Source organism: Nannospalax galili, unplaced genomic scaffold (assembly GCF_000622305.1).
Source record: "Nannospalax galili isolate Female #2095 unplaced genomic scaffold, S.galili_v1.0 scaffold567, whole genome shotgun sequence".
NCBI classification, from domain to species: domain Eukaryota; kingdom Metazoa; phylum Chordata; class Mammalia; order Rodentia; family Spalacidae; genus Nannospalax; species Nannospalax galili.
The window spans coordinates 2,439,790-2,454,625 of NW_008357638.1; the positions used below are offsets into that span (position 1 = coordinate 2,439,790).

The window sequence follows — 14,836 nt, forward strand, 5'->3', positions numbered from 1 at the left end:
TAAGATTTATTTAAATAATCACATTACACAGGAATATGTGTGTACAGAGTTATTAATCTTAAATGTAGTAGAAATAAATATAGAAAAGTCTTAAACACCTTTACATATCTGTATCATATACACATACATTTCAAAGGAATGTTGTCCAGCTACAAAGACAACAATAAAATGAAGTTCAGCTTTGTATTAACACGGAATAAAATGAAACCTACAAAGCATTTTTAACTAAAAATATCTAGAGAACAATTTACATAAATAAAGGTGTAGTGGTTTCAATGAGAATGCCCCCCCATAGGCTCCAAGTATTTGGACATTTTGTCCCCAGTTGGTGGTACTGTTTTGGGAGGTCTTAGAAGGTGTGGCCATGCTGGAGGAAGCACGTCACTGGGGGTGGGCTTAAAGAGTTCTTAAGCCTTGCCAGACCTCAAGTCATTCTCTTGTTTACTGTGCCTGCCTGAAGATGTGATGCTTAGCCTCTGCTCCCCCTCTAGCCACCTCTGCTGCCATACCTCCCCACCAGGATGGACTGTAATTCTCTTGGAACCACAAGCTCAAATAAACTCTTCCTTCTATAAGTTGCTTTGTTCAGTGTTTCTAACACAGCAACAAAAAAGTAACTAATACAAAAGGGAAAGAAGAGATTCTACAGTTCTAAGAAAAAAAATGGTTAAATTAGTAAAAACTTTCCTATTTTTCTGCATGAAGCTGTGCAATATATTGATGATTTTATTATAAATCTGTATTGCAGCTTTTGAAAGCATATAAAAGCATGGTTGTATTAAGTGAATTAATACAAAATTTGAAAATGGACAAATTATTCTTTAAGATATTAGAGTTTAATACAAGTGAATTTAATACACATTTACTCTTTTAGCCTTTAATTCTGTATTAAATATGGTTTATGGTTACAATGGAAAAGGTTAAAAGTGACTCCTTACCCAAAATACAATCCGTAGTAAACAAATGATACTATACAACAAACAAAGAAACAAGTAGCTAAATTTGCTTTCTTGTATCAAGTTTATCCTTCTCCTTTTTGAGGACTTGACTCCAGTGATTACATGGGAACAAGCAAAGATGGGTAATCATGTTGGATGGAGGGTGTGGTGGCAAGAAACAGGCCTGCAATGGACCACAGCAATATGTTTGCATCTGAGAGGGTCAAGAGTGTAAGCTCACAAGAAAGAGGTAAAGCTGGATGTGGTGGTACATGCCTGTATACCCAGCACACAGGAGGCAAGGAGTACAAGTTCAAGGCCAACCTGAACCACATAGTGACACACTACCCAGAAAGCAAAACAACAAAAAAAAGAGGTAAAAACAAAATAAGTCTAGGCACAGGGGTTTGATGATCCAGAAAAATTCAGAAGAAAATGCATGAAGACACAGTACTGGTGTCAGAGAGATGTTCAGAGGAACACAGGCCAGCACAGAGCCAGGGGAAGGAAGACAACAGACCTTATGGGAAAGGTGGATGGCAGACCTTCTGGGAAAGGCTTAGTCACAAGTAGGCTATGGAAGCTGTGAAGAAGTAGTCAGGCAGGCATATATCTACTCTTTGAACATACTCTAGAGCCAATCATCAAAGTGAAAAAAGGAACTTCTTCATTGTACTGGATTCTATCAGTTTTAGTCAAGTAAGTTTCTTTGCCTGATCATTCTTTGCTTAACCAGTACCCTATGCTATGCTTCTAATAGTAGGAAAAGAAAAATGTATAGGACTCAGAAAAGTCCATGATGTAAGGCCAACATACTATAACATTAAAACTTAAAATCAAGCCTGGAGTGGTGGCACACACCTTCAGTCCCAGCACTCAGGAGGCAGAGACAGGTGGATCTCTGTGAATTCAAGGACAGCCTGGTCTACATACAGAGTTCCAGGCCAGCTGGGGCTACAGGGAGATCCTGTCTCAAAAAAGAAGAAGGAAAAAAATAAGAATGTTGTGGGCTGGAGAGATGGCTCAGTGGTTAAGAGCACTAGCTGCTCTTGTAGAGGACATGGGTTCAATTCCCAGTACCTACATGGCAGCTAACAACCATCTGTATCTACAGTTCTAGGGGATCTGACACCCTCTTCTGACCTCCATGGGCACTACACCACACAGATGCATCTACCTACATGTAGGTATTATACTCATAGACATAAAATAAAAATAATTATTTTTTTAAAAAAAAGAGAGAATGATGCTGGGAATGTTGGCGCACGCCTTTAATCCCAACACTCGGGAGGCAGAGACAGGCAGATCTCTGTGAGTTTGAGGCCAGCCTGGTCTCCATAGTGAGTTCCAGGACAGCTGGGGCTACAGGGAGACTCTGTCTCCAAAAAAAAAAAAGAATGTTGTTTAGGCTTGGTTATACGAGAATTTGTAACATCATTCAATCATTCAGTAAGTAAGAGTATGCTACTACTTGCCAGACAGAGAGAGTTTGGGCCTGGTGAAAGGTCTGTGGGAATGACATACCTTTTGTAAATATCAGATGATATAGGAATATTAGGTACAGGTGACACTATTGGTTCCTGAAACACAGAAACAGCTCCAGAGAGAAGCCTCTAGGTGGGTGGCTCAATTTAACAACTTAGTAAGCAGAAACTGAAAGGTTTATCGGGCTAAATCTTGTTTTAGTGTCTGTCTATGGAAGAATAATTTCATAGTTTCTACATTGCTAAAAAATTGCACGTATGTGTAATGAAGATGTTATCATAAGAAAACAAAAGATTTTGGACTTTGCAGTTCTTCAATTACATCTATTATTACTAGCTTCAAATTCATGTCATTAGCAAATAAAAAGAGAAAACAGAAACTACCCATTTGAAAGGAAAATAACTAAAGAATGACACATAAGGTATAAGAAAGACATTTTAGTGTGTTTATGCTAAACACAACCAATATAACTGATTTTTAAGCAAACAGAAAACTGCCCACTATGTAGGAGCAGGTTTGAGATGCCATCACTGGGAAAGCAGATTCCCAATCTCTGTGTCCTCAGAGTTTAAATACATTTCATACGTCAAATCCTGCCTGAATCTGATTTTTCTAGCTTCATTTTTTATTTATAAAATAAATAAATAAATTTAATAAATAAATAATGTCAATACATTCAGGACTTTCCTTCCTGACTAACTAGGGACTTCACATCACTAGCTACAGCTTGAATAGCAAGTGGAGAAAAAGAGCATAAACCTCCATCATGGTTGAAACTCAAAATAAACTTGACTTCTCTATTTTCATCTTGATTTAAGAGCATCAAATTCACTGAATGCTTCCCTAAGTCCTCCTGAAGTTCAGAGGATAACTGTACAATTCCCACATTACACACTGTGTTTACAGTAATTCGGGGTGAATGATATTAAATCAATTATATAAGTAACTCCTCCTGTTCCTCTACACAAAGCAGTTACTTACCACTTACTTTTAGAAAAACTACTAGAAAAGGTACTTTGTTTCTCAGAGGGGTCTCATTTGTACAGGATTTCATATTTTATTATACATTACTTACAAATGAAAGTATCTGAAATACTTGGCGTATCATGTTTGGACATCTAAAAATTTCAAGAAAGCAATGCTATCTGTATACAATTTATTTCGTTACAAATAGTTCAGAACAATTTTATCACACATTTCTATTTAAGAAAAATCAGGGTCCAGAGAGATAACTCAGTGGGCAAGGAGCCACTTGGTGGAAAGAGAATAAACTCCCACAAGTCATCCTCTGAACAACACACATTCAGTGGCACATGCATGTGTGTGCACACACACAAATAAATAAAAAGATAACTGTAATAAAAATTCTTAACATGAATAAAATAACTTAATATTTACAGTATTTTAATGCAGTAATTTTAAAAAAACCATTACTGCTATAAAAACTTAAATACTAAATCCCAAGAAAATATTTCTGAGTATAGGTAAGTCAAACTACCAAAATCAACAAGGTAACAAGCAGCATGTTTAACACTAAGAAAAAATACACACACTATGTAGGCCAGGCTGGCCTTGAACTCACAGAGATCCGCCTGCCTCTGCCTCCCGAGTCCTGGGAATAAAGGCCTGCACCACCACACCTCTATAGGCTGGCTAGATGGCTTAGAGGGGAAGAGTGCCTACTGCACAAGTCTGACAGCCTGTGTCCAATCCCAGGGACCCATGGTGGAAGGAGGACCCACTCCTAAAACTTGTCCTCTGGTCGTCACATACATGGTAGCATGTGAATGCCACACTCACACATACAGATTAGATACATACAATAATAATAATAAAAGTAAAGTAAATACAAATTCTGTCTTTAGTTTGTGAGGAACCAAACTATCAAAACACTATTAATGGGGTTGGGGATTTAGCTCAGTGGTAGAGTGCTTGCCTAGCAAGCGCTTTGGTTCTCAGCTCAAAAAAATAAAATAAAATAAAATAAAATAAAATACCTGTTAGCCAACAGACAGAAAAAATAAATAAATATACAAAAATAAAATGCAACGTTTCATATGTAACATGACAGCAATTCTTTTTTGTTAAATAAACCCTTCATTCTAAAGATTTTTTAAAAAATTACTTGTATGGGTACTCTTTGTGTGGGGGTTTTGTTTGTGCAGGTGAGTATAGGTGCCCACGGAGATCAGAAGAGGTTGCTGGATCCCCTGGAAATGGAGTTACAGATGGTTGTGAGCCTACCCAGCCCCCAATCAATGTGGATGCTGGGTACCACACTTGGGTCCCCTGTAAGGGCATCAAAGGCTTTTAATTGCTGACCTATCTCCCCAGTCTCAGTGATTCTTTAAAAAAAAAAAAAAAATCCAGAAATAAATCAGAAAGAAATATGTCACAATGGGAATATGTCTATTTTTTGAGCAGTGTGATTTCAGACTCTTCTCTTTTAATCTCCAGTGCTCTTAAAATATAACAGAAAGCATCAATCTCTCTTACACAAGAAAAAAGAATATGAAATTAAATGCAAAAGAAGTCTGCCAGATTTTAAGAAAGCTTCCTCTTGTCAAGATTGCCTATGATCTGCCAGTTAAATCAAGGGTGACATACAGAAGATTACTGAAGATTATATCTACTTACTTCCAAAGGGCTTGAAAAGAATTCCTACAACAGTACAGGCAGAAATACATATACAATCTGATTTTAAGAACTAGTTAAAACAAACAGAAGGTAAAAAAAACAAAATCATTTAGTAGAATCATTTTATGGTAAGCTATTTATCAAAAGAAAGGTTTTAATCATTAACAGATGATTACTTAAGATTGTAAAAGTAGAATCAAATATACTTCCCCAAACTCCTAGGCTAAAAACAGTTATATGCTTAAATATTCCTAGGGAAAATCACATTATCTGTATATGAACACTTATAAGTGTGTGTGCTCTGAAGCTAAGCTATTACTTATTCTATATTATTCCCGCTCATAAAATTGAAACTTAAATATTTACATGTTGTCTCTATATCCTGAAACCTCCATTTCAATTTGCCTCCTACAATTATTTGTATTTGCATCACCTCTCTACTGTTCAAATTAAAGAGGATTTTACCTTTTCTCATTGTTTCTGAAATATGAGACAAAGATGCCTCCTTTCTCTTGCTGGCAATTTACCTCATAAATAATATAGAAAGCACTGTATATTTATCCTCACTTGTATATTACCCTCGATTGCATGTATTTAAGGACTGTTGAAGTACACAAATATCTGACATAACACAAGTAAGAAAATATTTACTATGTCTTTGTGAATAATGATAACATTAGGAAAAAGTCATATAGGAAATACAAATAGCAACCTTTTACATTTATAGGCTTTTTTTCCTCATAGAAAAGGCTACTTTAAAGGAAGTCAAATATACTCATTTAATTTCTATTCTTTCTCCACATTTATTCTTACCAGTGTCCATTTGCCAGACATACACAGAGCCATCTGAGCATCCCACCACCAGGTAATCATCAGAAGGCCTCCACTTGATCACCTGAATAGGGAACAGGTGTCGAGATGCCAACATGATGCATTTTTTCTCTCGTAAACTTAAAAGTCCTACTGAGTGGTCACTGGCTACAGAGCAGATGCAATGCTGCACTCTTGCCTGAAAAGAAGAATAAATTTCCATCACGTTTAGATTAAACTTAAATGAAAATTAATTATGCATTCATTTCCGCTGAACACCAACCACAATATATTAGGTCATTTTGAACCAATTTTTCCTTTATGTAATATTTGAAAGCACCCAGCTCAATCATAGATACGTGTTTAAAATGCTAAATGGAAGACAAGATTAAAGACTGGGAAAGACATCTTGGAAAAGCTGCTATACAGATTTGAAGATGACCTTACTAAATGATTGCTGCATCTGAACAGGCAAAGCTGGAGGAAAAATTGATCTGTTCTTATGTGTTCCCTTTCCACAGTATGAACTTTCCTTTGTTTGCGGAGGGAGATGCTTTCTACAGTGCTGCTTTCTGTTCATGACGGTCATTTAGACCCATGCTCCTCCCTGCACTTTTACTCAAAAATAATAGCCCAATGGCCCCTCAGCCACAATCATTCCTTGGGAGTCAGCCATCACACATTATCTGCAGATCCACATCCTGCTCCCTTATGGTGTCTGACTATAATGCTAGCAGGTCCCTCAACTAGCCAAAGTTAGGCAATTAAACATTCTCCATTGTATTTCCTGCTCATCTCCAGTTTTTGCCCTTCAATTTCTTTTCAGAACAAGATGAGATATAAACCACAAAACAAAGAATGTAAAGATTTTCACTAGCAAGAGAAAGAACTGAATCTATAATGTGGGGAATTAAAAATTAAAACCTTTGAATTTCTGTAAGACAATTTGTATGCAATTTAAAAGCTAAGATTCAGGTGATAATAAAGGAAAGGATATGACAGCAGCCATCTGAATTTACTGTGTATACTGTGACATTTCTTGGGAAATGAGGCCCACAGTGCTACATATATAATCTCCTTTCAAGGATCCAAAAGGGAAACTTGTCAAACCTCATGCTGCTGCACTAAACAAACATACTTGATTTTAGCTAAAGAGCAGTATCTCACTAATTCCCAAAGTGGGAAATGTTGATAGGTATTTGGTGAAAGGGAAAAGGAGGATGGGGGGTAAGGGTGAGGATGGAGCAGCAAATGTGCATGAAAAACAGTGAAAGCTGTGTAGCCATTGGTTTCACTGATAATATTTTGTTTGTTTTGCTGTTTTATGTTTTGTTTTGAGGCACATCTCACTGTGTAGCCCAGGCTGGCCTCAAACTTATGATGTACCTATCTCGACTAACCAAGTGCTGGGATTACAGACATATACAGCCTATCCTCAGTTGATATTTTTTAACCACAGAATTTTCCAGAACCTTTGAACTGTTGATGTGAATACAGCTGCTCTATAAGGATGTATAACATCACTCATCCCTAAACTTGTTTGACCATGATAATCTTATAAAGCACTTTGGGAAAGCTGTTATGACTGGGTCCTTTTTGTTTCTGAATGCTTGGGTTCAAGGCTGAGTTTCCTTTCTCACAGTGTAGCATCCTGGGAATGAGTGTCTGAGTGTGAACCCTCACTGGAACCACATGCTACTCTGATTTTTCTCTTCACCATGACTGAACTCTATTTTCACTTTAGTGAATGTTTATACTTGTAAGCAACCTAAACTTAATTTTTTAAAGAAAGCAGGGCATTAGTAAAACAGTAACAGTTAATGTTTAAATACTTTGTTCAGAAATTCAAGTGTTTTATTCTTTGTTAGCTTTAGTTTCTTTTTTCGTTTTGTTTTGTTTTATAATAATTTAACCACTACAATATGCATAGCATCTGTTCAGTAATTTTAAAGTTGAAAAAACTAAGTTCAGGGAAGGGGATGGTGGCACATGACTAATCCCAGTACTTGGAAGGCAGAGGCAAACGGAGCTCTGTGAGTTCCAGGCCAACCTGGTCTATATAACTAGTTACAGACTAGTCAATGCTACATAGTAAGACCCTGTCTCAAATAACAGTTGTTAACCACCATGTGGGTGCTGGGAACTGAATCCAGTCCTCTGCAAGAACAGTTCTCTTAACTGATGACCCATTTCTCCAGCCCCCTCAAATGAAAAAGAAAACTAAGTTCAGAAAGATATTATAAACTTTGCTTACAACATTATATAGAATTTTCTTAAAAACTTACTAAGTGGAGGGGCATGGTGGTACACGCCTTTAATCCTGGCACTCAGGAGGCAGAGGCAGGCCAATCCTTGTGAGTTCAAGGCCAGTCTGGTCTACACAGTGAGTTCCAGGTCAGCTGGAGCTACAGGGAGACCCTGTCTCAAAAAGACCAAAAACAAAAAAGAACTCACTAAGCTTATTTCCGTTACCTTTCTAAATATTCAATGACACCTTTTTCTTTGAAAAGATACTAACAACTGAAGATCAGTAAAATTCTGACATATATTAGTTTTACAATTACCAAGTAAATAAAAATGAACTGGCAAACTATAAAAAAATAATTAAAATTTAGGAACAGGGGCTGGAGAGATGGCTCAGTGGTTAAGAGCACTGACTGCTCTTGCAGAGGACCGGGGTTTGATTCCCAGCACCCACACAGAGGCTACAAAATGTCCTTAACGCCAGTTCCAGGGGAATCCGAAGCCCTCTTCTGACCTCCATGGCACTGCACGACATGGGTGCACTCACATACATGCAGACAATATACTCATACACAAAATAAAAAAAATCAATTTAAAAAAATTTAGGAACAGTAGCATAAAACTAGATAAATACACATAAGTGTGCATACACACACCATAATGCCTTTATTTTCAATTATTTCACAAAAACATACAGTATTTATCAGATGCACAAGACACACATTGCCAACAAAAAAAAAAAGATAGTTTAGTAAAATGAGTGCTTTGCACAAGTACATATTATCATTAGCACTAACTCTGGGTTTGTTAAATGTATCAGTTTTTTATAAAAAGACAGGGTGCTGCATCAATATACACCGAGTATTTCCTATTGTGCAACATCAATCTGGTAAATAAAGGCAATTTTTTTCTTTCTCTCATAAGAGAAACAGTGTTCCTTTTTCTCTAAGCATGACAAACTGATAGGAATGATTCTTAAACATTTCTTTCACTCAGTTCACATGCTTTTACCAAGCCTTCTCAGTGTTATAGCCCTCAAACCTCAAACCTACTCTGATTTTGTTCCTTGAGCTCATGAGCTCCCTAAAATCCCCAACAAAAAAGCTAGCATGGGGCTGGGGAGAGAGCTTAGTCAGTACAGTGCTTGCTGTACAACAAGCAGGAGGACCTGATTTTGGAAGTGCAGCACCCACGCAAAAAGCCCAGCACGGTGGTGCATGCCTGCAATCTCAATGCTGGGAGGTGGGGACAGGCAGGTTCCTAGGGCTTGCTGGCCAGCCAGTCTAAGCAAATGGTGAGCTTCAGGTCCCTTTGAGAAACCCTCTCTCAAAAAACAAAGTAGAGAGCAATTGAGGAAGATACCTGACATTAATCTCTGGCCATCACATGCACGCAGACACAGATACACACACATACACATGCACACACGTGCAAACACACACAAATATCCATGTGTACTAGCACAAACACAGGCATATACACATAAACACATACAATGGGCACTACACCCCCCACAAAGCTAATCCTATGAAGTATGGTAGTAAAGATAATTCCAGCACTAGGGAGGCTGGGGAGGGGGGATGGAGGGTGAGGAAGGCATGACTTCCAAGCCATTTGGGGCTACACAGTGAAACTCTATCTCAAAATAAGACAAAAAAGAATTCATTCTTAATGCCAGGTGTGGTGGAATAGGTCTTTAAGCCCAGCACTTGGGAGGCAGAGGCAGGAGGATGGGGGGTGAGGAAGGCATGAGTTCCAAGCCATTTGGGGCTACACAGTGAAACTCTATCTCAAAATAAGACAAAAAAGAATTCATTCTTAATGCCGGGTATGGTGGCATAGGTCTTCAAGCCCAGCACTTGGGAGGCAGAGGCAAAAAGACCAAAAAAAAAAAAAAAAAAATTCATTCTTGATTAGTGTCTCATTATCTAGCTGGTGTATTTATTATTTCCCAAATCCAAAGCCAATTCATCTAAAAGGTAAAGAGCTCTGAATAATATAAAGTTTTACCAATATTCTTTCCTACATTGGGTGTGTACTGCAGATCTCAACATCTGCGGTGATACACAGCTACTGCCAACCACTAAGCTCTGCCTATCTCCTTGCCATAGTTGATAATTTACAAAAAAGGGGTCTAGAGCCACTCAATGAACAAAATAAGCGTTCCATTCCTAGGAATAGGAAACCTCTCCTGAGAAGTTTCACTGTCAGAACTTTCACCCTGCCCAAAGAAATATAGGCAGATCATTTCAAAGATGAAAGAAATGCAATCCACCTGCAAAAGAATATTTCAAAGTGTTATTATATCTTAGTATTCTTACATAAAGTAAAAATAAGGGGATACAAAACAAATATTAAATACAGTACAGGATAAGCCTCAAAAGTAGATTATGGGATATAATTTTCTAAAACTTAAAAAAAAATGCCATAATGTGGGGATGGAGAGATGGAGGATCAGTGGTTAAAAGTGATTGTTCTCCATTCATAAGGATAAGAGTTCAGATCCCAGGACCCAGCAACAAGCCAAGAACTCCTGCAAGAATCTACAACCACAGCTCTCCAGGGGGCGAGACAGGAGGATCACTGAGGCTTTTGGGTTCCCAGCCTAGCTAAAACATGAGTACCAGGTTCAGGAAGAACCCGGCCTCAAGGAATAGGTAGAGAAAAACAGAGGAGGACACATCCATTACCCTCTTCTGGCCTCCACATGCATGCATGCACACACACACACACACACACACACACACACACACACACTTTAAAAAAAAAATACTAAAATGCCCCAATTCTGGTTTGTCATTTCCACCAGATATATCCTCTTATCACATACACTTACTAAATATAGAGGTATTTATTTGCTTTAGTTATTGCTGTTTGCTTGGTTATTTATTTTGAGATTGAGTCTCATATTGTCCAGGCTGGCTTCAACCTATGCAGTCAAAGAAGGCCTTGAACATCTGCATGTTGCTCAGGCTGGTCTCAAACTCACTATACAGCCACTGACAACTTTGAATTTATTCTCTTGGCTCCCGCACTTCAGTACTGGGATGTGCCACCACCACACCCAGTTCTATGAGGTGCCTAGAAGAAACTGAACTTGGGGCTTCATGCATGCTAGGCAAACACTCTAATAACTGAACTACATTCCTAGTCCTTCAAATATTTTTAAATAATAATTTCTCTCTTACAATGCAATAATGAAGTGGCAAGAGTCATGACCTACTCACAAAATTATGTTTGGTTATTTACAAAATTACATACCATCTCTGCAAATGATAAACAGTATCTGAAGAGCTAACCTTAGCTTTACTATAATAAGAAACAGTCTTGAAATAGCCAAAATAATAGAAAATGAAAACAAAAAAGAATCAATAATACTAAGCCCAAGAAAGCATAGTTATTAGAGGTACTTAGCACACAAAAAAAGATGGTTCTCTGCTTTTTAAATATAGATTAAAATAAATCTAATTTTTCTTCTTTCAAGAAAATGCTAGTCCAACTCATAAAGAAAACTGGCTTAGAGTGGAAATGGCCCAATACAGAAAAACCTCATTAATTTTGATTCCACTAATTAATTCTGAGTTGATGGCTACCTTTACAGCCAGTGTGAAAACAAATTAATGGTATAAACAAAGCAAATGTCTAGCCTATTTAGTGTAGGAGGAAAAAGACCATTCAAGCACTACTTTGGTATTAATTTTAATTCAAACAATGAATACAGTAATGATAAATAATTCTTGGCTATCTATTAAATGAAAGCACTTAAAAGATTTGCTAAAACACAATTAACTTGTTTTTATCTGTCCTCAGAATTATTAAAGAAGCACTTCCTAAATAACATTTCATAACTCATATTTCTTCCTTGACTTAGATCCAGTTTCCTTTATGATTCAGTTCTAGAGATGTGTTCTTAACATCTGCTTGCTTCACCTATAATGACTAATTCTACAATCTGATTAAAATCACTTCAATACAGAAAAATCAACTAGTGATTTAACAAGTATATTGTAACAAGGTAATATATAAATCATTTAAATGGTACAATTAAAATGATAATACAAACCAATCATGGTAACTCATGCCTGTAAACCTAGAACTTGAGGAGCTGAAGCAAGAGGAGTGTCAAGAGTTCCAGGCCATCCTGGGCTACATAGAAGGTTTGAGGCCAATCTGGGTTACAGAATGAGACTCAGCCTCAAAGACACCCACATACACAGACAAAACAAGGTAATTCAATTAAGAAATTTGACCCTTATACCTTCAACAAAACTTACATGAAAGCATTCATGCTTCCAACTCTTTTGATCACACACCTAGGGATTTAAAAATTCTGGAATGTATGTTTATAAATTATTTATTTGTGCTTCTGTGAAAATATCTATATTATAAAAAATGCACAAATGTATATTTTAAACAGGCAACTAAAGCTTAAATTAACAAACCTAAGATAAAGTGTTTTCCCTAAATAAATTACTAGTGTTTATAACATTAGATGATAAAATACAGCAAGCACAATAATTATCCTTTGAGGTCTCACTGTTAATAACAGCGGATGTTCATATATCCTTTACACAACTTGAATTTTGGCTGCTTCTTCCAGTATGTTTAAATGGTAATTGTTTAAAACAGAGAGTGGCTGATGATTTTTTAGAACCCAGTGTTGATGGTGAGAAGATAATAACTTTTCACTAGAAATACCTTCCATCAATATTTTCCCTGCCAATCTGCTAAGCTTAAGAGGGCCACAAGTTCATGCCAGCTTAGGCTATATAGTGAGAAGGTGTCTCAAAAAAAAAAAAAAAAAAAAAAAATCCTGAGATGGACTTCAGTGGTGGAGCACGTGCCTAACATGCATGAGGCCCTGGGTTTAATACCTAGCACTGAAGGGGCCAGGGGAGGGGGGTAAAAGAACTATACAGCAGCTGGGCATGGTGGTGGCACACGCCTTTAATCCCAGCACTTGGGAGGCAGAGGCAGGCGGATCTCTGTGAGTTCAAGGCTAGACTGGTCTACATAGTGAGTTCCAGGACAGCTGGGGCTACAGGGAGACCCTGTCTCAAAAAAGACCAAAAAAAAAAGAAAAAAATGAACTATACAGCCTAAGAAGCAAATCCTTTAAGGAAATATATTCTACCTAGAAGCACACAGATGAGAGGGCCACTGGGCCACTTTCTGTGGCAATATGCACCCATGTGACTTGTGAAACTAGTGAGGGTGCCACCGTCCATCCACTGAGTAAATGTCAAGAAAGTTCCATTTCTTAAGACTTAAAAGAGCCAATAAATAAAAGTTCTAATGCTTGTTCCTGTACCCCAATTGACTGCCTCACATCCTGACTTCTGCAACCATTGCCAACAACTGATGTCAAATTCTAAGTTCACTAAAAATGTTTCAAGGCTATCGAGAATCTGTGCAGCATGAACTGAGCATCCTACCAATTCTCATAGTATTTTATAGGTCAAAATTATTCACCAAATTAATTCTGTCCTAAAAGCAATAAACATTAATGACCTCCAATATTAAATTCAAAATAAAGGCAACAGCTGGGTGTGGTGGCGCACGCCTTTAATCCCAGCATTCCGGAGGCAGAGGCACGTGGATCTCTGTGAGTTCAAGGTCAGCCTGGTCTACATAGTGAGTTCCAGGAAAGCTGGGGCTACAGGGAGACCCTGTCTCAAAAAGACCAAAAACTAAATAAGCAAGTAAGTAAGTAAATAAATAAATAAATAAATAAATAAATAAAGGCAACAATAAGCAACAGAATATTTAACCAAATAAAAATTATTTTTTAGAGAATTTTAAGACAACTGCAGTTAACAATGAGGAGAAGATACTGGATCAAACAATATTCTAAGACAGTAATTTCGTTTTCAAAGAATTCTAATCCTAAAATAAACAAAGGTTCATTGCATCTGCCAGTAAATAATCCTCCCAGTACATTAGTGCTGAACAGCAGAATGCCACAAGCCATCTTCTCATCTGACAGAGTCAGAGCATACATACCACCTAGGTCATCTAGTCTGACCTTACACATTTTAGAAGACTTCATTTTAAAGCATTCCCAGAAGGCTCTTATGCAACCTGTTCCCAGGCATGAATTACAGAAATTATAGGCAGCTAGTTTATCCCATCTACCAGCTCTCTGAGGAGATGATTCCATTTTCTAACAGCTCCCGGGATAAATAATATTTTTGTTGTTTTCTAGGATTGCTAATTTGCTTCCTGAGCTGTTACTCCTTTCCTTGGTGTCATCTGATGAGCAGTCTTATATTTGCTCAAATAATTCCTCTTTGTAGGAATACCATCATATAAATGAGCACTCTATTGTCTCTTCTGTAAATATGCCCATCCTCAGGCAAGCTATACATGATCAGCTTCTTTTGCTCATAAATCAATCCCTCTATGCTCTTAATCATTATTTCTTGTCCTTCCCAGAACTCTTTCTAAGGAACATAAACGTGCCTTTAAGACGCATCATTTATCATTGTTAAATATTCTACCTAACAGGAAAAAAAAGTATATGAAATTAAATATTAATTTCATTTCCATACCAGTATAAAATTAGATCAAAACAGAATTTTTAAAATAGCAGGAATTAAAGCCGGGTGTAGTGCCACACACCTGTAGTCCCAGCACTTGGGAGGCAGGGGCAGGTGGATCTCTGTGAGTTCAAGGACAGCTGGGGCTACAGGGAGACCCTGTCTCAAAAAGACCATAAAAAA

General features: G+C 37.4%; 1 protein-coding gene across 3 annotated transcripts in view; it reads right to left on the reverse strand.

Annotated features, from left to right (window-relative positions):
• The window catches only part of Wdr7 (WD repeat domain 7), a 359,330-nt gene that overhangs the window by 286,404 nt on the left and 58,090 nt on the right, over positions 1–14,836 (reverse strand). For all 3 annotated transcript variants that reach the window (XM_008855378.2, XM_008855377.2, XM_008855376.2), the window contains exon 13: positions 5,874–6,069. In XM_008855378.2, the coding sequence (XP_008853600.1) occupies positions 5,874–6,069 (196 nt within the window). The remainder of the gene's footprint in view (positions 1–5,873; positions 6,070–14,836) is intronic.